Source organism: Botrytis byssoidea (genome assembly GCF_014898295.1).
Source record: "Botrytis byssoidea strain MUCL 94 chromosome Unknown BBYS_018, whole genome shotgun sequence".
Lineage (NCBI taxonomy): Eukaryota > Fungi > Ascomycota > Leotiomycetes > Helotiales > Sclerotiniaceae > Botrytis > Botrytis byssoidea.
This window is the reverse complement of record NW_024065859.1, coordinates 883,631-905,949: the sequence shown is the minus strand read 5'-3', so window position 1 is coordinate 905,949 and position 22,319 is coordinate 883,631. Positions and strand designations below refer to the sequence as shown.

General features: G+C 45.3%; 7 protein-coding genes across 7 annotated transcripts; 2 read left to right on the top strand and 5 right to left on the bottom strand.

Moving 5' to 3' along the window:
* Positions 1–289: 289 nt before the first annotated feature.
* Positions 290–4,049, top strand: EAE97_008634 (uncharacterized protein; the record flags this gene model as incomplete). Its single annotated transcript, XM_038879149.1, has 2 exons — positions 290–2,905; positions 2,961–4,049. 2 exons carry the CDS (start codon positions 290–292, stop codon positions 4,047–4,049), a joined length of 3,705 nt encoding a protein of 1,234 aa, XP_038730231.1.
* Positions 4,050–4,672: 623 nt separating this feature from the next.
* EAE97_008633 (uncharacterized protein) lies at positions 4,673–6,380 on the bottom strand. Its single transcript, XM_038879148.1, has 3 exons — positions 5,782–6,380; positions 5,165–5,723; positions 4,673–5,111 (listed from the first exon to the last, which is right to left on the bottom strand). Exons 1-3 carry the CDS (start codon positions 5,993–5,995, stop codon positions 5,087–5,089), a joined length of 798 nt encoding a protein of 265 aa, XP_038730230.1. The 5' UTR covers positions 5,996–6,380; the 3' UTR covers positions 4,673–5,086.
* Positions 6,381–8,219: 1,839 nt separating this feature from the next.
* EAE97_008632 (uncharacterized protein) lies at positions 8,220–10,999 on the bottom strand. Its single transcript, XM_038879147.1, has 4 exons — positions 10,979–10,999; positions 10,590–10,918; positions 10,370–10,537; positions 8,220–10,311 (listed from the first exon to the last, which is right to left on the bottom strand). The coding sequence occupies exons 2-4, from the start codon at positions 10,714–10,716 to the stop codon at positions 8,324–8,326; spliced, it is 2,283 nt and encodes a 760-aa protein (XP_038730229.1). The 5' UTR covers positions 10,717–10,918; positions 10,979–10,999; the 3' UTR covers positions 8,220–8,323.
* A 170-nt stretch (positions 11,000–11,169) lies between these two features.
* EAE97_008631 (uncharacterized protein) lies at positions 11,170–14,846 on the top strand (the record flags this gene model as incomplete). The annotated part of the gene is made up of 3 exons (XM_038879146.1): positions 11,170–11,329; positions 11,391–11,803; positions 11,853–14,846. The coding sequence occupies 3 exons, from the start codon at positions 11,170–11,172 to the stop codon at positions 14,844–14,846; spliced, it is 3,567 nt and encodes a 1,188-aa protein (XP_038730228.1).
* Positions 14,847–15,223: 377 nt separating this feature from the next.
* On the bottom strand, positions 15,224–17,529 carry EAE97_008630 (uncharacterized protein; the record flags this gene model as incomplete). The annotated part of the gene is made up of 2 exons (XM_038879145.1): positions 15,224–17,185; positions 17,239–17,529. The coding sequence occupies 2 exons, from the start codon at positions 17,527–17,529 to the stop codon at positions 15,224–15,226; spliced, it is 2,253 nt and encodes a 750-aa protein (XP_038730227.1).
* A 739-nt stretch (positions 17,530–18,268) lies between these two features.
* Positions 18,269–20,105, bottom strand: EAE97_008629 (uncharacterized protein; the record flags this gene model as incomplete). The annotated part of the gene is made up of 3 exons (XM_038879144.1): positions 18,269–18,451; positions 18,532–19,555; positions 19,618–20,105. The coding sequence occupies 3 exons, from the start codon at positions 20,103–20,105 to the stop codon at positions 18,269–18,271; spliced, it is 1,695 nt and encodes a 564-aa protein (XP_038730226.1).
* Positions 20,106–20,382: 277 nt separating this feature from the next.
* On the bottom strand, positions 20,383–22,176 carry EAE97_008628 (uncharacterized protein; the record flags this gene model as incomplete). The annotated part of the gene is made up of 3 exons (XM_038879143.1): positions 20,383–21,514; positions 21,570–21,701; positions 21,749–22,176. 3 exons carry the CDS (start codon positions 22,174–22,176, stop codon positions 20,383–20,385), a joined length of 1,692 nt encoding a protein of 563 aa, XP_038730225.1.
* Positions 22,177–22,319: the final 143 nt, after the last annotated feature.

Below are 22,319 nucleotides of genomic sequence, written 5' to 3'. Positions count from 1 at the left end.
AGCGTTGTCCTGAATACCCGTATTCCAAGGCTTTCAGTTTTATCATCTGCAGTATTTCAGCATTGCATACAGCAGAACAGAATACTATCAGCTTCAGGTTGACTTACTTTGCATGTTCCTCGATTTTCGGCGCGAAACATCCAACTTTACAGATGCTGGTGTTCTGAACTCGATGAATCCCTAACTTAACAAGCTGATCCTCGACGCGACTTTCCACAGCTCTTCAGTTGCGCCAATTGTCCAGGCTCGTCCAAATACTCACCAACGCACAGGATAGTAAGCCAACATTATGTCTGCGAACAAAAACGGCCATGTCAATCGTGGCGCAAACGGTCATGATGCTAGCAATACGAATGGAAGAATGATTAGCAAACGATTTTCCGACATCCCCTCAGCTATCGATATTCCGGTGACAGGAGAAGATGATGATCAGGCAGTCGAAATCGATCTCGAAGATTTACTCGATGACCCCACTGAACTATGTACATTACTCGAAAACGAAGGTGCGGCTCGCACATATTGGATGACAGTTGCACTAGCATACGCGAAGCAAAAGAAGGTTGATCATGCCATTGAGATGTTGACAAAAGGTCAATCTGCTATGCGCGGTGGTAACAAGGAGAGACTCAGCATGCTCACATGTTTATGCTGGATGTACCTATGGAAGAGTAAAGAGGCACCTCGCCATCGGCCAGATAGCGTGGAACATGGAGAAGAGATCAAAACGAAAGAGGATTGGTTGAAAATGGCGACGTCGAATTTGAATGACGCCTCCCGAATTAACCCATCATTTCCACCGCTATTCTTAGCACGAGGTGTCTTGCAACTTCTCCGAGCATCTACTCGACCATTCCCGAGAAATAATACAGCACCCGGCGCACTGGACCCCGAGAAGGCTGAGCTTCTACGAGGAGCCCAAAAGTCATTTGAGGATGCAATCAAGGCTTCACACGGTAGAAATATGTTGGCAGTATTGGGCAAGGCAAGGGCTGCATATTCAATGGGTAAATACGCAGAGGCTTTGGAAGGATACCAAGAAGCATTACGCTCAATGCCAGATCTGGTAGATCCCGATCCAAGAATTGGAATCGGCTGTTGTTTCTGGCAGTTAGGTTTCAAGGAAGATGCAAAGGCCGCTTGGGAGCGATCCTTGGAGATAAACCCGGATTCGAAGGTTGCAAATATATTGCTCGCTCAATTCTACCTCGACCAGAGCGCACACGTACCAACGAATAGCCCAGAATTCATCCAATTATATAAGAAGGCCATGACCGAGTATACTCAGAAATCCTACAAAGCTGATAAGGACATGCCTTTAACTTGCGCCACCTTTGCCGGATACTTCTTATCACGCAAATCGATGCCAAATGTCGAGGCTCTAGCCCAAAAAGCTATTCAATACACAGACGTTAATGCAATCGCAAGTGATGGATGGTATTTACTTGCGAGAAAAGAGCACTTCGAAGACAATTACGAGAAGGCTCTAGATTACTACGGTCGGGCTGATGACGCGCGTGGTGGTGCCGACAGGGGATATATGCCTGCCAAGTTTGGAGCTGCACAATTATCTGTCCTGAAAGGCGATTTTGGAGAAGCAAAATTACGACTCGAGAAAATCATCCAACAATCAAAGAACATTGAGGCCATGATTTTACTGGGCACCTTGTATGCAGAAGAGGTGTTCAGCAGCCAGGAGAGCGGAGTCAAAGAAGATAAAACCACGGAATACAAGAAGGCTGTCGGTTATCTTGAAAATGTCCGTACAGCATGGAAGGATCCTAAGAAGAATCTTGTTCCTGATGCGTCGGTTCTTCTCAATCTTGCGAGACTTTACGAAACAGAACAACCCGAGAAAAGCTTGCAATGTCTCCAGCAAGTCGAGCAAATCGAGTTTGATCAGATCCCAGCTGCGGATAAGCCAGAGGAGACAGACGATGAAGTTGCATACAAGAATGCTATGCGCGAAAACCTTTCCCCTCAACTGCTTAACAATATCGGATGCTTCTATTATCAATCCGAGAAGTATGATCTAGCTCGCGAGATGTTTCAAGCTGCGTTGAATGCTTGTGTTAAAGCTGGTGAAAAGCTTGAAGGCATGGACACTGATGCATTGGTCACTACTATCAGTTTCAACCTTGGACGTACGTATGAGGCTAGCGGTATGCCTGACGAAGCGAAGACGGTCTATGAAGGGTTGTTGGGCCGTCACAGTGATTATACTGATGCTAAAACACGTTTGGCATACATCGCGCTGCGTCGGGACCGAGCAGAAGAAGGACCCAAAGCTGTTTCCGCTCTATATAAAGAGTCTTCTGCTGATCTTGAGGTTCGAGCATTGTACGGGTGGTATCTAGGACGTATTCCCTCCCGAAAGAGACCTAGCAATGTCAACGAGGATTTAGAATATCGTCATTACAAGCATACTTTGCAACAGTATGACAAGCATGATAGATATGCCTTGATTGGTATGGGTAACCTCAACCTCATGGCTGCTCGTGAGATGCGTCGTGATTCCGAGTCAGACAAGCAAGCCCGAAGTAAAACCTACACGAAAGCGGTCGAATTCTTCGATAAAGCTTTACAGCTGGACCCTAAAAGTGCTTATGCTGCTCAGGGTATAGCAATTGCACTTGTGGAGGACAAAAAGGATTCTAAAACCGCCCTTCCTATCTTTTTGAAGGTAAGAGACACAGTGAAGGACCCAAGTGTATTCGTCAATCTCGGTCACATATTTGCAGAGTCGCGACAATATTCCAAGGCTATTGAACATTATGAAGCAGCTTTAACGAAAGATCGGGCTCATGATAGTCACATCTTGACTTGTTTGGGACGAACTTGGCTGTCGAAAGGAAAAAGTGATAAGAGCTTATCGTCGTTTAAGAGTGCGCTTGATTACTCAATAAAGGTATGTTACTTTCTTGAGAAGGAGACATTCATGTTTCAATACTAATAATTTGTAGGCTCTTGAGATTTCCCCCGAGCAGGTCCACTACAAGTTCAACGTTGCATTTGTACAGCTTCAACTAGCGACTATGATTTACAACTTGCCAGAAACTCAAAGGTCCCTTGAAGAAGTCCAAGGTGCAGCCAAGGGTCTCGAAGATGCTATCGAAGCTCTTGACGCTATTGCTAAACATTCTAATCCACCATATCCTAAACATGACATTGAACAACGTGCTAACATGGCGCGAAACACAATGCGTCGTCAATTGGAACGTGCAATTCAAGCGCAAAAAGAGTACGAGGAAAAGAACGCTTCAAAGATTCAGGCTGCAAAGGAACAGAGAGAGGCCGAGTTGAGGAGAAGAGAGGAGGTGCGCGAAGCAGCTGTGAGGGCGGAAAATGAACGCAAAGCAAAGATCGCGGAAGAGAGACAGAAGATTGCAGAGAGAGATCGTGAATTGGCTCAGGCAAGAGCTGCTGATGATATTGCCAGAGAAAACGCGGACATGACTACGGATAGTGAGACTGGTGAGAGGATTAAAAGGAAGAAGATTCCCAAAGGTAGATCGGGTGGCGGGAAACGCAAGAAGAAGGAGGATGGAATTACCGATGATGAGGATTCCGGCGCGGAGGAGGGAGGTAGTAGATCACAAAGGAAGAGTAGAAAAGCGAGAAGGGGTAGTGGGAGCGAGGAGGAAAAGCCAAAGACTAAGAAGAGAAGACTTGCTAAGAAGGGAGGAGAGAAGAAAGACGAAGGCAAATATAAGAGTAGTGAGATCGTGGTGGAGAGTGACAGTGATGGGGATGATGGAGCTGATGAGGCGAGAAAGGCTATGGAGGGTGAGGCTGGAGACGATGTTGAAATGCAGGAGGCAACAAATGGTCAGACTACCACCGCTGGTGGCGACAGTGACGAGGAAGAACAAGTCGTTAAGACGACAAGGAAGAGTAGAAGAGGTGTAATTGAAGACGATGATGATGAAGATATCGAGGCTGATACTAGCGCTGTCGCTGCTACTCACCAAGAAGATTCTCCAAACACGGCAAACGAGGATAATGATACCCCAATGGCGGGGACGGCGGTAGCGGATGATGATGACGAGTAGATTTAGTCGAGAGGTATCTGAATATGATTCGCGCGTGGATGATGGGTTAGGAAGTAGGAAAATATGATAAGACAGTAAAATGATAATTCGACGAAGGCGATACCACACATCATCATATTATGCATAAAATTAGCTGGTTTGGGAAAGGGAAAATGTTTTTGAGCTGCATGTATATTAGACTGGACATTCGAGGATAAAGGCAATAAGAATTGCATATATTATCCCCCAAAAGTTCTTATCTGAAAGATTGCTCCATGGCCAAGTATCTGTTCATAAAATGAAGTGAATTGTATAGTAGATTTGATTGTTTCCATCCTTCTTTCGTTTAGTTTCAAATTTGGCTCAACTCGATACTTGAGCCCAGCCCCCGGAAGTAGGAGAAGTCCAGACAATATAATATGCATTAAGGTACTTGGTTATCATGCCTTTTACGTTGACATTCGTGGGAGAAATAGGCGAGAGTGCTTAAGATCTATTTTTCATACAGTCAAGGTTGGAATAGGGGAACTTGGGTATCGGCTGTCTGAACCTTGCTTTCGGGCCCTAGGATCAAAGTCCAGATGAAAAAATATACCTGACAGGATAAGTACTAACAATAATGTACGCACCATCCCGAGGTTTCACATTCGATATAGCCTTTTGTTTCAACAATGTCAGTAAGAAAGAAGTAGACAGCGGATTTTAAAATCATTTTATTTCATTATTCTTGAGGCTCCTTGACCTGTTCCGTCAAATCGAATCGAATTGTACGACTTCCTTTTTTCCAGCGGGATATCGAAACCAAAAATGTACCAAAGCCACCGTAGCAAATCAAATAGTAATAGGTATGCAGACCAGGACGCCGCCCATATGCAGTGATATTGAATGAGTGTAAAGAAAATAATTCATTATGTCCGCCGATTTTCATCTTTCTAGATCGGCCCTCCGTAGATTCATCCGTTCGTTGTGATGTGTAGTTGAGATTTTGTTCTGTGTATGCGTGCGTGTGTGTGCGTACGTGTGTGTTTGTGTAGATGGATGGGGATATAGATAGATATTTATTCCTCCTCGTAGAACCAGTATCTAGATTGTGTTAGCTCTTGACCAAACTTGAAGTGAGGAAATAAGGTACGTACTCAGCAGCATACTGCACATCGAAACTACTCGATAGATTATCCTGACAAGTAGTCGGTGGGTTTCCTCCCGCAGTATTGACTCTATAAACCTCCGACAAGCCCCCAGTGGCCCCATCTCTCGCTGCTAATTTCAACCACGCGACAGCTCCAAAGCCTTGTCCATTCTGTCCCACCGATGCACCGGTCGGAGCAGCAAGTGCGTCGCTCTTTGCGAATCCTCCTTGACCTAATTTCCAATTCTTGGTGTTCAAGTCGAAAAATGGCGTCGAGGAATTGGTGAAGAAATGATGTCCGCTCATCATGAGATCGGCGGGATGGAGATTTTGAGTAGAGGATGCAACAAGGTTGAGATCGAATTGGAGAGCGACGTTAGGGAGGAGGGCGAGGAGATCAGGATAGGTTGCTGCTACGCAAGAGGCGTTGAAAAGGGTTGCTACTGCGCCGACGGCGGTGGGTGCTGCTGTTGCGTTGGTGCCGCATGTGTAGTTTTGAGTTCCGCGACCGATGGCGACGTGCTTGAGGATTAGACCTGTGGATGGATCGGGCATAGGTGTTGGATCTGTGGAATTGGGTTAATTCTGGAATCTTATATGGCGATAAGAAAGCCGAGAACATACGTAGAACTGGTTGAGCTGCGGTATTGAGATTGCACACAGGAGCATGAGACATTTTCCTTCCTGCTTGGACTTTCTGACCCAACATGTCGAAGTATTCGGATATGACTTGTTTTTCGGCGGGATGGGCAGCACCGGATGAAAAAGTATAGGTAGGGGCCGGAAGAGCCGTTGCTCCCAGAGCAAAGATGGCCCAAAGAAACGACGAAGAAACCATGATGAATAAGAACTGCGCTTCGTAAGACTCAACAAGAAGTAAGAAATTCAAGAAATAACCAAGCGGAAAGCGACCCCAAAGGAAAGAAACAGAGACGTCTATTCCACACTTTATGAAAAGGATGGATAAATAAAATATGATGAACCGAAACCAATCCTCGATAATATGCCGGATATATAGACTCTAGAATCCCAATCGAAACAAAGAACTAACGGATCGATAATCGAACTTCTTAAGCGCACCGAGAGTTCAAACTGTTCAATGAATAACTGGACTTCCAAATTCATATCTCACAGGCGCTCAGTAGGCGTCTTATACCATCAAACAGAACGGCACGATTGTCAATATCCATTGGATTTCCCTTCCCATGATGCTAATCCTGGAAAACAGCCGCTTACCACCATGTACGCAAGATATGTAACTATTCTTTTTAATTGACCCTAAGGAAAGTACTAAGAAGAGGTTGTATCCCCCAGACCGAACTAATCTTTGGTTTGGCGGCAAGACAGGCCCCACGGACCAGTTGAAAGAAACCGGGGGGTAGATTGTGTGGTGAAAAGTCTATTTGATCCTTGTTTTTTTGCAGATTTATCCTGGCTTATACGCAGGGGTCTCATGTAACTGTTGCATTGCAGTGTCTAACCATTCTTCAGATTGGGGATTGATTGGTTCTTGATCATTTTTCACTCGACGGAAGTTTGAAGTCTAATGTTCATTGGATGGATTAGATTGGATGTCGATCCGCTTAAAGAGAGCTTGGTGCATATGGGGGAAGGGTACACAAGCGACAAAAAGGCAGATTGATTGCGCTAGGGTCGTTATGTTACCATTTTTGGTTTATCGAAACGGATAGCGAATTAGATATTTGGGAGAGGTTGGTGGGGGGGTTTGTCCTTAATTCTTACTGCAGATGTAGATCTTCCTCTCTCTCTCTCTCTCTCTCTTCTTCGTGAAACCTTTGATTAGTTACGAGACGCAGGTCCAACAGTTAGTTCTCATATCATTTAGAAGGTTTGGTGGCTGTAGTAACCTTTTCCTCGGTATTCATGACAAGATAACCACCAGCTAAAATGACTGAGAATTCAGATCTCCTGGCCCGAGTCCATGGATAACGGAATGAATGATTACATGAGGAAGAACTGGTAGAGTAGCCTGAATCCTTCGGAGTATTTTTCAATCAAGGTTCTGATATTCTTCGGTCAAGGCCTGTCATGGTTCCTAGTCTTATTGTTCCTTTAGCCTGTCTTATGACCATGGCCATCAGTTTAGAATATGCTGGCTACTTTACATTTTAGATCTCTTTCCCATTCAGGTATGAAGACCAATATGCAATGATCCCATATTCCTTGCTATGTATGCGTGAACAACAAATAAATATTGTACAACATCTTGTAGAACAATCTAATGAAGATAGAGCAGGAGCACATGGTATGATCAGACGTAGTACCACCAACCCTAACCAGCATTTAGATATGCGATTAGTTTGACAGCATGTTACATCAAATCAGCATCAGCATTAGCATCGATAATACACATCCAAGCAAGCCATCCCAATTCCCAAGATCCGATAGCCGCGATATCTATCGAAATCTATATCCAACTTGCCATGCTGATCATCTTCATCCATGAAACTACTTAAAACATAGTAAACACCAGTCCCATTAAAATCAGGCCATTTTCTCCCAATCCATCTCCCAAGAAAAAAAAACCGAATCTAAAATCTGCGCGTGCTTTCTTCATCTCCATCTGCAAATTATTTTTGGCATCAAAGCTTCTAATATCCCCGATTGGTCTCCCCAATCCGAGCGCTTATGTCTGTCTCTCTAGTTCCATAATATATCCTATCGAACCGAGTAAAATTCAGATCTAAAAGATCTATATTTATCCCCCAGACTTGCCAAAGATGTACAAGCGGTAAGTTTATTGAATCGAATGCTATGACCAGAGCCAATGAAGAGCATGTGGTAAACAAGATGTAGATTTTATGGCCAATTAGACGAATTGAAGTGTATTCGTGATTTAGGTAGCTGGACGATAAGATGATAGATGGCTCCACATTTAGGGATTAGCTCTCCCGGTATTAGTTTCTTGGAAGGAATGGCCTGGGAAAGGTCAAGAAAGTCTTATACATTTCCAGGAAATTAGACGGCCGCGGCCATATGACTTTAACAAGAACCGTATAAAAATCATATCTTAGTCCATACGGAAGAAACGGCAAAAATGAACGATGACAAATCCTGGAACCTTCAATGTATTAGAACAAATTGCCAAATGGCCTCTATTATCACATGATAGTACTACACATCCTTCCAATCCATTAATCAATCATCAAGAAACCTTCCCATCAAATCCTTCTTGGTGCCAATCTCCATGCTGCGCGTCCGCCGCAGAATCAGCAAGTCCTTTCGCACCTCCAGCAGCTGCAACCGCTTGGCCTAGATGACTTCCATGTTGATCTACATCCACACCACCTAACCAATATAAAGAAAAGAATACCAGCAAATGAAGAGCCACGCAATAACCGGCGAAGAGGTTTCGACTAGTCCTAGTCGCTAATACCATTCTGGTGATTGAGAAGACTATCCTTTCGGGTAGACTCATACGTTTATATGCGCGAGCCGATTCTCGCCCACGGAATGCCGCGAAAGGCGATATATTTGATTCGTATGCTGAACGGTATCGATTTAATGCAAGTCCAGAAGAAGTTGATGAGGAAATCTGAACTGTAGATGGATTGGGGTTGGTAGCATAAGATGAGGCCGATGAAGCTGTTGGCCCTGCTCGATTGTATGTTGATATGTATCTTGTCTTTTCATACAGGTTCAGATTATCCTTTTGCAAAGCAGAGATTTCCTGTCGAAGTGACGATACCGTGCGGTGGCTTTCAGAAAGCTCGTTCTCCAATTCTGAGTTACGTTTCTTGAATCGATCACGCTGAGCGGTAATCATGGGGAGAATACCAGAGCCTCCCCCTACAGGCTCGCCCGATCTAAGGACGTCCACAGGTGTGCTGCCCATGGGCGTCCTGGGATCAAATCCAGATATGATTGATGATGTGGGGGATATCCTGCGATTCCTCGACGCAAACTGACCGATTGCTGATTGAGGATATCGGCTTGTATATGTTCCAGCAACGGAAGGAGCAGAAGGATATGCGCTGACCCCGTTTTGCATATTTGTCAAATCGTTCTCTAATGTAGCAACCAGATTCTGCGCCTTTTCCAACTCGGCATTTGTCGTAGAAAGAGTTTCCTGCATCGTTTGCAAGCGACTTTGCAAATCTTGATGAGAAACTCTTAAAATTGTGAGCTCATCACTCAATTTTTTGTTTCTTGCAAGAAGGAGTTGCTCCAATGTCTCCCCTTTCGCTTTTCCAGATGAGCCATTTCCCGTAGGTTCCGGGACATTGGGACTGAGCCCGCTGTCTTGTGTTTCATCCTCGTCGCCCATAGAAAATTCGATACTCTTCAAAACTTCCAATTCCTGCTTGACATCCTCATAATCGCTCCACTTTTGAACTTTAGTCTTCAATGAATCGCGGTCTTCTTTGAGCATCCCAATTTCTCTCTCTAGACTTCGAAGCTTGGTATCGAGATCTCGCTTTTTGGCATCCCTTTCAACTCTTGCTGCGTCTAATTTCCTCAATAACGATGAATTTTCGGATCTCAAGCGCATGTAGGCTGGCTCGTCTTCCAAAGCCAGTGCTGGCTGACTTGGGACTTGGGAAGCCGACTGAGCTAATTCTATTCGGAGTTGTTCATTTCGAGCTTCAACTTCTGCTAAACGGACGCTTGTACGTTCCAAATCAGATGTGACCATCTCCAATTCCGCACTTGTAACATGCCCGCGACTCCCATCCTCTGCGTTCTCGGATTGGCCCAGACGCTGATTGACCTCGTAGCTCGCCTTGATTTCATTCAATAGGCGCTCCTGATTCTCCACCTTCTCTTCCAGTGATTTCTCCTTCGCTTCCCAATTGTCCTTCTTTTCTTCCAGAACAGCGGCCCAAGAAGTTTCGACATCTTTCACTTTAGTTTCCAAGCCTTCCTCTAGATTCTTGCGCGCAGTTCTTTCGGTCTCTAATCTGGATTCCGTATCCTCCAACTGGCTCGTGAGCCTGCTGACACTTTTCTGAAGATGCTCATTTTCCTGTGTAATCTTAGGGAGTGTATCCTCAGATAGCAGAAGGGAATCGACAGATGCTTCAAGCAAAGGATATGGATCTGGTGCCTCGGATAAGGACGAGTATACTTGTAGGAAAGCTGAATTCGTAGACTTTGAGTGGTTTGTGAGGAGATCTATAAAGGTCTGGTATGCTATGGTAGAGATTTGTGTCAGTACGGCAATGCATTGTGAACTTTGAGATATACCAACCTTTCAATAACCCTTTGATCTCAGAAAGCTTATTTGTGTCATCTAACTTCCGGAAATCCTTCGTCTTTTGTGCCAATTCCTTGCGCTGCACGGTTGAGTCTCTCTGATACTGAACAATTTCTGATGCGGTGTTGTCAAGGGACGGGATCATGGAGGTAAGGTCGATTGCTGTTAATGATTAGCACGAGTATTGAAGTCCTATGGAACATCAGGGACTCACTCCTCCATGCCGAGATTGCCTTTTGAAACTTATTGTCCCCATCTTGTCCTGAAGCTACATGATCTGCGGGCGGAGATGGAGGGCTTGACACCGAAGCTGCCAGTGCTGATTCTGCGAAGTCGGTCATTGTAATATCGACATGCAAAGGATTATAACCATTTAGTGGTGGAATTGGAATATGTCTAAGGTAAAAATCATAAATTCTCTGTGGAAGCTATTTATTGTCATATAATGAAGGAATCGGTCTCGTAGGATGAATCTAAGCCTCCAAGTATTCACATCACAGCATTAATATTAATACTGATATGATGCCTCGTCTCACACGCAAGCTGCAAGGTGTTCGTTAATGCTTATTGGATAAGCCAAGACTTCAGAAGTTCAGGGTATACCTTGGCGAGTGAGCATCCCTGTAATCGCAGCCTTATTACGCTTCCCACAGGGCACGAGAGCCTAAACCAAAGCAGACCAAACCATTGATAACTAGCTTTCATCCAATGCGCCGCAAAAGCAGCTCAACGGCCATGAGTGAGTACTTTTGCATTGGCCATGATAATTATAACTTCATAGTAAGCCCTTTAAAATGGCTTCAAATGATCCGGAAGATATTGCGAATTCAAGGAAAAGGAAACGAAGAGTTCAAGAAAATGGTCCTTATGTTCTACGCAGCCTGATTGAGGACTTGCCCTTGTCTGCAGATGGTGATAGAACGGATATTGAAATAAATTGTGTTGAATTTCTAGGTAAGTAATTCCTCTTTTTGTATTCCCGTCGTGTTCTTCTATTGCTAAGGCATATCCACAGATCAGAACCTATATATTGGGACGTCGGCCTCGGAAATCCTTCACTTCGTACAGATTCCCCCGGATCCTGCCGACATATCTGGAAAGCCCTCTTATATTCTAGCCTCGAGATTACCTCCTGCCTACCATGAGCCGTCTACTCGAGAAAGACCCGGTGTACAGCAGATTCTGCTGCTTCCTAGAGTCAACAAAGCTTGCATATTGTGTAACTGGACAGTCACCTTTTATTCCTTGCCAGAATTAAGTCCAGTGTTTGGGACAACACAGATTCGACCTTGCAATTGGATCGGCGGCACAGATCTAAATACAGATCTGATAACCCCTGAGCAAGATGGTAGAGGAGTTACAGTGCTTGTTTCGCTGAACAAGAAGATGAGAGTTGTGAGAATTGGGGAAGATCCTCGAGCTGTGAGAGTACGTTTAGTCGAGGTCATGCATAAGTGCTGGACTGATGTATCAATAGACAATAGATTTTGCAGGAAGCACTATATCCATTCGTCGTGATTCCTTTGCTTGTGTCGCAGATTCCAGGTCTTATGCTTTACTTGATGTCGATCGCCAGCTGAAAATACCCCTCTTTCCCATATCCTCCTCAGATGATTCCCAGTCTGGTAGCGTGGGTGGGAGAGTTGAGGATATATCTGGTGGTAGCGGTGGTGGAATTTCACGAAACACGTCCCTGACTCATGGCGCTTCATCAGATGACAGAAGCCATGGAAGGAGTACAAGTCTTGGTGCTTTCATAGCCGGTTCAGATCGTTCTGGGCGAGGCACCCCGGACCGCTTATTTCGTGATGCTTCACCTGCACCTACGGCCAGTTCTTCTGGCCCTGCGCAACCTGAAGCAAGTCCGGAGAAACCCTTACCTCCTCCACCAGCTGATTCTTCGGTAGCTAGTGCTCAAGCTCCCACATCCTCTACGCCGCCTGTATACTTAAAGCCACATATAGTTTCGCCTTCCCCGCAAGAGTTTCTTCTGGTCACAGGCACTGGTGCACGTGACCATGGAGTTGGTATGTTTGTAAATCTTGAGGGTGATGTTACTAGGTCAACTTTAGACTTCGCCAGATATCCTGATGAGGTTGTCGTGGATGGTCGTGGCGTTGATGTCGACCCCGTCCCAAATACAATGGAGGAAGAAGAGGAAGGATATGTACTTGCTTCCATGACATATGAAGACGGTGATATAGTGCGACATGGTATTGAAATTCAACGATGGGATTTGGATCCCGGGGAGGATGTCATACAGAAGTTCTGGTTGGAAGCTCCACCCTTTGATGATGCGAGTGGCAATGAAGCAGAACGTAAGATTGGTTTGAGATCAGTAATCCAACCTGGTGACATTTATTTCGATGACGTGGTCGACAAACTTCGGCTAAAGCGCTTTCAACCTTTTACATTGAAATCTTTGAACGCATCCTCACTACCTCTGAAAAGTGCCGAATCTCCAACCGCAGCATCACTGCAAAGGGTTTCGGGCGAGAGGGAACTGTTCGAAGAATCGCTTTCGCCAGGTTGGGAAGCCCGGCGTAATGATGAAGAGCAACAATTCGCACAGAGGCTAGGGAAATCGCGGTCACGCGTCGTTACCTGGTCAGGAAAAAACGTATGGTGGGCAGTTCGAAATCCACTTGCTCTGCGGCTTGATTCAGAACTTGACATGGAGTCTGAAAATGAAGAGGTGCAATCTCTCGACAGAAAGAAAGCTATTGAAATGTTGAATTCTCTTCGAGGCCGTGAAGCCAAAACCGAAGTTGAGTTTGTGAGCTTGGGCTATATCCGACAGAAAATTGGGTTGCATATTTTCATAAGTCTATTGACAGCTCCTGTGGGTCAAGCCCCGGAAATGGAATATGGAGCTGCCGAAGAAGCTCTTTCTGAGGGAGGCCTTGATCCCAGAGTCATTCTTGCTATTATTCCTGTTCTAAGAAACGAGATTATTGAAGGAAAGACTGGCATTTGGATTCATGGCGGTGTGAAGGAGGCTGCAGATAATTTTATAAGAATCACGAACGGAGTTTGGGAAAACCAAAACTCAGATAAAGATGCTATAATGTCTGAACAAATTCTTCGTTTCTTAAGGAGACTTCTGCTGTCATGGCGCCGAAGAAAGGGCTTTGGTAGCATTTCAAACGAGACTGAAGTCTTTAAAAGCGTTGATGCTGCACTTCTGATTGTGCTATTACAAATGGATACATCCTCTCCTCGCGGGCCAGCAAGAGCCAAGTCCATACGAGCAGAACTTAACAACCTGGTGGATCACGGTGTTGATTGCTTTGAACGAGCAATTTCTATACTCCAATCATACAACCGCTTATACGTTCTCAGCCGTTTATACCAAAGTAGAAAGATGACGGAAGAAGTCTTGAACACCTGGAAAAGAATCATAGAAGGCGAAGAAGACAAAGGCGGCGAGCTTCTCGATGGCGAAAACGAAGTACGAAGATATCTCCTCAATGTTCGAAATCCAGCTCTAGTCCGAGAATATGGAGTCTGGCTCGCATCCCGCAATCCCAAACTAGGAGTGCAAGTTTTCGCCGATGGACAAAGTCGAGTTAAGTTCGAACCAACGCAAGCTCTTGAAATCTTACGAGAAGGGGCACCTGGTGCTGTCAAAGAATTTCTAGAATATCTGGTCTTTTCAAAACATCACTCGGAATATATCAATGAACTTATCGCTTATTACCTGGACATCGTAACCGACAAGCTCGAGACATCTCCAGAAGCAAGAAACATATTAATACAAACCTACGAATCATACCGCGCCCTCAGACCCCCCAAACCCACATACCGACAATTCATTACCGAAAACGTCCTTGAGGAAGAGTGGTGGCATAGTCGTCTTCGTCTTCTCCAATTGTTAGGCGGAAGTCAAGGTTCCGCATCCCAATACGATGTCGCTGCTATCCTCGCCCGCATAGCTCCTTACACCCAAGAACTCGTTCCCGAAATAATCATCCTCGATGGGAGACAATCGCTCCACGAAGAAGCATTGCGGCTTTTAACTCACGGATTAGGTGACTACGACACAGCGATCAACTATTGTCTCCTCGGCGGCTCCAGCATCTACCATCCGACCTCAGGCACCTTATCCCCCGCAACACTCCCCACGCGTGCTGAACAATCGTCGCTCTTCCACACTCTCCTGCAGGAATTTCTCAAGATAGAAGATCTGAGCAATCGCGTCGAACAAACTTCTTCGCTCCTCGAACGATTCGGAAATTACTTTGATGTGCAGGATGTGTTGAATATCATACCCGATACGTGGAGTGTGGAATTGGTGTCGGGGTTTTTAGTCAGTGCACTGCGAAGGATTGTGAGAGAGAGGAGTGAAACGATGGTCGTGAGGGCGTTGAGCGCGACGGATAATTTGAAGGTTAGTGCGGGCTTGGTCGATAGGGTTAGGGAGTTGGGTCCGAAGATTGTGGTGGAGGCGGAGACGGAGGCGGGGGAGTAATACGGCAAGATGTATATGAAGTGTAGAGAGAGGAAGAGGGGGCAAGGTGGTTTTCTAATTAGAGACAGTGATAGAGAAGCTACTTATTGGTAGTTTCTAGTATAACATTTACTTATATGCTAGCGAGTTCATTTGACATTTAGCATCCTTCTCCGATCCTCGTAGTATTTACAAAAGAACAGAATCTTATATTGGTATAACGTATTTAGTCCAAAGTGACTAACGACCGCTACATCTCATCATTAAATTTTTAAAAGCTAAGCGGCCAATTCACACGCAACATGCCAAGGAAACAAAGAGACGCCCCAAAGAAATCTCGCTGACGCCATTAATCATGTTCACAGCCATTGTAATGCGCATCCTGCGGTTAATGACAATCAGACCACCAAAGGTTGAGCAGGGGGCGCCTCACGCTCGACCTCTGCATTTGGCCTTATATTTTCAATGCCCGCCTCTCTTTCCTCAACAGCTCTTTCTGTGTGTTCATCATCATTTGCTCGTCCAGTGGCACCTGCTTCTCCACTTTCAGCAGCACCATTTTCAGCAGTCTCCGCTTCGACTCGTCGTCTTTCTGCCTCAGCGGCTGCTGCCTCCGCTTCTCTAGCCGCATTATCCCTCGCAGCAATGTGTCTTTCTCCTACACCCGGAACCAGACTCGCCACAAAAAGGAGCGCAGCATGTTCTGCCCTTCGAATTTGAGTTATGAGCCAACCCGGCTGAGCTTGTCTTTGTCTTTGTTGCTCCAGTATTCTTGCTGCAACTTGAGACTCGTCAAGTTGACCATGGGGTAATCGAGCAGGTGTATTTTCTTCCGCTGCCCCATTCTGTGGTACTACTGCTGCATTTGCTGCAGGTACAAGTGCGGCATCTGGTCCAGCTAGCGGAATCAAGTTTTCTAGATGTCTTCTGATTGGGCCCCAAAATTGCTCTGCAACGCCATTGAAGACTCCCGTGAGAACACCTGTGTTTATGAGAAAGACAACTATTGCGAGTCCGCTCATCATCAAGAATCTTGACCAGCTGCTGTTTCCAGAAGTGAAAAACCATACGAATACAATCAACCGAATAACCAACCAAAGCACATTGACTAACTGGAGTGCGACCGGTACCCCTGCTCTTTGAGCACGATTATGAATAGGCGGGATATCTGCAGCAGGAACTTCTTCGTTTGCGCGCTGTCGGTTTCCACGTCCTATTCTAATTCTTTGAGCATTTCTGTTGCGATATTCAGGCAAGCCGATTACATTGCTCTGACGAGTTCTTGAAACACGTGGTGTATAGAAAGTCTCGGAATTGTTTATCAAAAGGGCACGAGGGCCAGAGGGAGACGTGAGTATGTATACCATTGGCTCTGTAGATTGAGATGACGTAATGCTTGTAGATGCTGCTGGAGTTGGGGTCAGATTTGGTAAAGATACACTCGCTACCGGGTTGGGAGACATGGCAGTCAAAGGTGTACTGGGTGCGGATGTGGTCGCAGGTGCGGGGGTAGAAGATGGAGTTTGAGTTCCGGGTTGCGCTGACGGGGGAGTTGACGAAGATCTCGGCGCCGCAGAAGGTGCTTGGGGAGCTCTTAACCTGTCTACGTTGCGCAAATAATTTTGTAGATCTAACGCGGGGTTTCCAGTGCTTGCCGCTGGAGATGCAGGATGTTGCGCATAGCTACGTCTCTCAGGTGATCGAAATGGGTTATGTCTCTCGGGCGATCGAAATGTCCCTGCAGGAACTGTGGTTGTAGTCTCATTTATCGTCACTTGCCACCTCTCCCCATTTGGGCCGACACCCTCCCGAGTATAAGTAGAGCTATGGTCAGGAGCCCTGAGTTGAGGTGTTGATCTACCGGAATTCATTTCGTCTAAAGCCGTAAACATATTTGGTTGTCCGCCAGTATCCGGTGCCCCAATTGGTCCTACGCGTCTTGTTCGCTGATGCTGCGCAATTAGTTGTTCAATCGAGGTATGATTCGCATTTGTAGATGCATACGGATTTCGAGTAACTGTGGGCGGTGTTGGCATATTATTTCCCAAATTGAGAAGACGACCAATCTGAGATTGATAAGCTCGAGTGCCTGCTTCTAGTTCTTGCTGTAGACGTTCCGCCTCCCTTTGTAATTGCTGCAGTCTTTGCGTGTGCGTGGCATGATGAAAGTCACGATGTTGTTGATGTAGATTTTGCGCAGCTGGCTGGCCACGAAACTGAGATGGAGGGGTCGATATTTGAGGAGGGGGTATGTTCGAGGGGTTATTTTGCGTCTGAGGTTCCACAGCTCTCGTTGGAGTTGCTTCTGGGGGAGCAGGTCGAAGAACAAGGTGAAGACTGTGAGTGTCCATAGATGATAGCTAAGGTATCGAGTCAGCGAAGGTATTAGTTGTGTGTATAAACATATTCTCACGCTCTCTTGACCAAACACTTCTAACATTGTTTGCGATTCCCTCTCAAGCATTCGACCACGGTGAATCAGTCGCTGAGCTGAGTCGGACGGCTGTGATTGCACGACTTCTCTGATCTTTGCTTTCAATTCTTGTACTGTGGTGGTCACCAACAGTTGGGGGAAAGTCAATGGACTTGCGACCTCTACTGAAGGAGAGACGATAGAAAGAGTGAAAGTTGGTAGCTTTGGTTGTTCGTCGTCCTTGGTGGGCGTTTCACTACCAGATTCATTCTTTTCTGGTGACTGAGACATAATGGATATTTGATTATTGTTGTAGTTTCGATATATGTATGACCTTGCCTTCTGCGATTGGGTTGGCCAATATCTAACACGATAGTCGGGTAAAGTGAGATGCTGAGTAGCTGTTTAAGATGTGGTTTCTTTCATAGTAATCGTAAGGGTTATGATCAAACACATAGAAAGGAGGGGTATATGACTGAATGTTGGCTTTGGAAAAAACTACTGTCCTGCTGAAATAAGTTGGACGATGTAAACATTTAATGTGTCAACTACAGTATGAGCAAGTAAACGGTTATTATTATATCTGGTCGCAAGCTTCGGGATCATCTTGCTTATCTCATCTTATCCAAACGCTACTACCGGGGAGTGGTCCCGCTAGTCCCGCTAATGAACGAAACTAGGGATTTTTGAGGCCATTCTCAACAGCGGGAAACATGGCCAATAAATACCAGGCATATGTAGCGTTTCTTCTGATTCGCTTTAAAGATCATTGTTTCTCGTTGAGACTCTTATATTCGCAAGAAGCAAACATTGAAGTGCTGACTGCAGTCTACATCTTCGCTACTCCTTAAAAGGTAACTCATTAATAAAGGCTCGAGAATGTCTTGTTTCCACCATACACTCCTACTATTCATGATATCCAGGGCGGATGCTCAGAATGCCAGCTTCCATTGCATGATCTAGCTTTTTCGAATTCATTTATGGATATTAAGTATTATGGACTTAAAAGCATGTTCCGTTTCTCCTTCTTTCAATCGTCACTATCAGAAGTACTTCCTCCCAGATCTAGAACATCAAATTGGTTTTCGATACCCAAGCCCAATCTTCTAAAATCGACGCCTTCGGTTCTACCATCAATGCTACTATATCCACTGTCACGTCTTTCGCCCTTGGTGTCCGGTTCTCCACGTCCTAGGAGCTCTCCTACTTTCCACTGTGTATGGTTAGCGAATGTACCATATTCAAATACCCGAAAGGATGTCAGCTGGATAGGAAGAGAAAGTCGAGACTTACAGCAATTCTCTCGGCGCCCATTCTTGCTCCTTCAAGATTTGGTGAAGCTGGACCCATTCTCAAGCTTGCCAATCTTCCGGTTACAAAGAATGGTACCTCGTCGCTCCAACTAAGATCATGTGTCAAACGTGGGAATCCTCCAACGGTTTCAATGCCATATTTCTTAATCAGCGGTTGGACTGCTTCAATTTTCTCAAAGTTGATATCAAACCCGGTTGCATATATAACATGATCAAATGCGGGTAGATTCAACAACTCAGGAGAAGTCTCTACTTCCCACGATTGTGAACCCGTATTCCATGAGGCGGAAGTAATGTTTATATACTCATGAAGTGACACTCCACCTTTTGAGATATGCGTCTTTAGAATATGATGATATTCCGAGTTGACACTTCCACCATTTCTCGCTTCTTTATACATTTCCAATCTCTCCTCGTCCGAGTCTGCACTCCAGTAACGAGCAAGAAAGTGATTCTTGAATTTGGCGACCCATCCAAGTTCCATGTCAAAATCCTTTACTTTGAGAGGTCCACGCATTATCTGGTATACTTTTGTGACACCGCGTTTGAGAGCTGCATCTGCAATTTGGGCACTAGTAAGACCACCACCTACAACGAGAAGGTTCGTTCGTTGCTTGCGCGAGATCTTTTGCACCATATGTGGGGGAAGAAGTTTATCGTTCGAGCTGAGATAAGAGGGAATGAGGGCGTGTGTTATGCTTCCTTCATCTGAAAATGGACAATCGGATGGCAAAGCTGGGTTTAGAGCAGCACCTGCTGCAAAGACAACAATGCGTGCTCGTTTGATACCGGTGGATGTTTGCAGTGTGAATTCACCTGGACAATCTGGACATTCGTTGGGTTTATAATCGATCGAATTAACTTCGGACTTTTCCACAATATCGGCCAGATCATAACGAGTGGCAATATCTTCACAGAAGCTCTTAAAGAGTGCGGTGCTTGGTCTGAAATAATCTGGTCGATCTCGCTCATCCAGAAATGTGGTTTCCTGCTTGCTTTTACCACTGTTTCAATTAGTGACATTCTTCACATATTCTCGTAACCCGAGGACATCAAAACAACGTGCCTTTTCTTCATCTTCTGTTTTCTCTGATGTTTACTCAGCTCCTTGCCAATAACCCCATGAATCTCCTTTAGTTCATGATCCCTCCCCTCCTTCCACGCATAGCCCCTCAACCCATCTCTATCTCTGGGATCCGGATGAAAGAACATCGGACTTCTCAAGTATTTAATCTCTAACTTCTTGAATCGCTCATTCCAAGCACTCATCCACTCGCCGCCGTGTGCATCTAGCACAGCGATATCGAGACCACTGCAACAAGATGCACCTTGTACTAATCGATCGCTGGCTGTGAGGGAACGTCGACTTGTTTTGAAAGATTTGGAGGTTTGACGCGCTGAAGATGCTTTCATCCAGTGATAGCGTTGGTGTTCGGAGTCTGTGAAGAGTGATGAAGGGGTGCTTTCACAAAGACGTGCAGCGACAGCGAGACCGCAAGGACCTCCACCCACAATGAGAACATCGTGGATATGGATATCTTCAACTGCTAACATATTTGAGGATTTGTATTCGAAATTGTTCTGTTACTCTTCTTGTTGCTGATACAAAATCTGAAGGATTCTAAATAGTAATATGTATATACAAGATACCTATTTTGGGTGGGTACCTTGATGGCCAACCTTGATGGGTTGAGGACCCCTATGATTCTTAGCCACCTGAAACAATAACTCATGAAACAAATTGTTTGAATGGAAATGATCCACATGCATATGCACTCAAAGTACTTATTAGTCTGTTTTAGATGCTCGTTTTCCTTTTCCCTGTCCAAATTTAAGCATCATCGACCCATCCTAATTGTTCACCCATTTTGACCTTTTGGCCCTTCTCAATGGCCCAATTCCAACCTCCCTTTCTCTTCTGTCCCATCCAGCCTTCATCAAGACTTGGTCTTGTTCCTTTGGGTGCCTCGAACACAAGCACAACTGTACTCCCTAATTGAAATCCTCCCATTTCTTCACCCCTTCTCAGGGCATGGCCGTGAAGGATAGGACTCGCAGCCTCATACGTAGCTTCAGCAAATCCGCTATATGATTCCCCGCGCTCTGCAGCTTCGGCGGCAGCTCTGTCGGCAGCAGTATCTGTTGTTAAAGAATTGGTTCGTAGTTCTCGATCGAAATTGATCTTGATAGAACCAACGTTCGTAGCACCGACAGGGATGAAGGAGAAGAAACCCCACCTCCATCTGCCAAGAAGTACAACTCGCTCATTCAGTGTGAACAAGCCAGGTAATGTCCGTTGAAGATAGGGCGATACAGAGTATAATTCTCCAGCGAAATGGCGGCGCTTCTCAGCGACCCAAGCTGTTGGAGAATGGAAACGATGGTAGTCGCCAGGTGCCAGATATACAACTACATAATACAAAGCGGTCTTGTTCTCTGTAGTAACTCGAGAATACCACGGCTTTTCACCAAGAGCAAGGTCGGCTCGAACTTCGGCTTCAGAAGCTGGCTTTGGTGTGGTAGAGGCATCACTTGACTTCTTCCCGGGTTGCTTTTGAGGTGGCCCGGAGAGTAAGTTTGGAAGAGTGTATGAGATACCATTTACAGTTGCAAACTTTTCGTCTTGCTTGATAATCTCTTCATCTCCGTCCTTGTACCTCGCCTTACTTTGTTTAGGTGTGGTATCTTGAGGCGGGGTGAATATATTGGAGGGATCTGCAGGATTAGGAGTGGTAGCTGGTTTGCTGGTACCGAGAAGAGCATCCAGACTATAAGTCATTCCCTTAACTTGTTCTACTTCGCCACTTTCGATTGCACCGAACTGAAGAACTCGACCATCAGCAGGAGAAAGCAATGCATTAGGGTTTGGATGAAGTGGGCGAGCTCCTGGTTTCAGAGTTCGATAAAAGAATGAAGCTAAATTAGGGTATACGTGAAGATCGGGTTCTGATACTTCAGAAAGGCTAGCAGAAATACAATTAGAGAGTGCATATTTTCAAGATTGAGAAGTCCACCTACTTGACACCAAAAACAAAAGAATACAGTTTAAATCCTGGTACACGTAGATAGTACGGTATCTCCAATTCGTTGAATCTGCCCCATATTCTTGACATGGCTTTCAATGGGAGAGTTGACATTACTTGGACCTGCCTGCAGACTTATTAGCTGAAAGCTCAAATATGGAGCAAATTACGTACCATGGTCCCGAGGGCCTTACTCTTTCTCTCTTCTTTGGTCGTCCTTGATATCCTTCATCATTTCCATCATCTCCAGATCCTACACTCCTAACAATCCCATCTTCGTCTTCCTCTCGCCTCCTTGCCTTTTCTCGCTCATTCACTCGATAGAACTGACCAAGACCTAAAAAGCCTATACCCAAGCCCACAGGTATATGATACCATGTTACTTTTGTATCATTCAAAGCCCTACGCAGTCTCGTTCCGAAAGATTCCTTGTATTCGTTGTTCTGACGATAAAATCTCGCAGATGATGAAAAATTCCGAGGCCTATGACACCGGCATATGCATTGCGATTGCCCTAAAATTGTCGAAGTTCGCAGACTATGAAGACCTCGCTGTGATGATTGAGGTGGAGTCGCATGCGCCGCGACGAGTCTGTATGCCATCGAGGTAGTCAGATTGAACAATCTCGTCCTTGTGATCAAGAATGGGTAGTTTTCAAATATTCAAGTGTTTAGAATCAGCAATGACGAAACTCATTTATTTTGCCGCTTCATTGTTCACCGCTTTTCAACACTGCGGTTTGAAA

Coding starts and splice junctions, on each gene's coding strand:
- EAE97_008633 (XM_038879148.1), bottom strand. CDS start 5,995: ATGGTTTCTTCGTCGTTTCTTTGGGCCATCTTTGCTCTGGGAGCAACG. Junction 5,724..5,781: donor CGCAGCTCAACCAGTTCTAC/GTATGTTCTCGG, acceptor CCAATTCCACAG/ATCCAACACCTATGCCCGAT. Junction 5,112..5,164: donor GATGTGCAGTATGCTGCTGA/GTACGTACCTTA, acceptor AACACAATCTAG/ATACTGGTTCTACGAGGAGG.
- EAE97_008632 (XM_038879147.1), bottom strand. CDS start 10,716: ATGACCGACTTCGCAGAATCAGCACTGGCAGCTTCGGTGTCAAGCCCT. Junction 10,538..10,589: donor GGCAATCTCGGCATGGAGGA/GTGAGTCCCTGA, acceptor AATCATTAACAG/CAATCGACCTTACCTCCATG. Junction 10,312..10,369: donor GATCAAAGGGTTATTGAAAG/GTTGGTATATCT, acceptor TCTCTACCATAG/CATACCAGACCTTTATAGAT.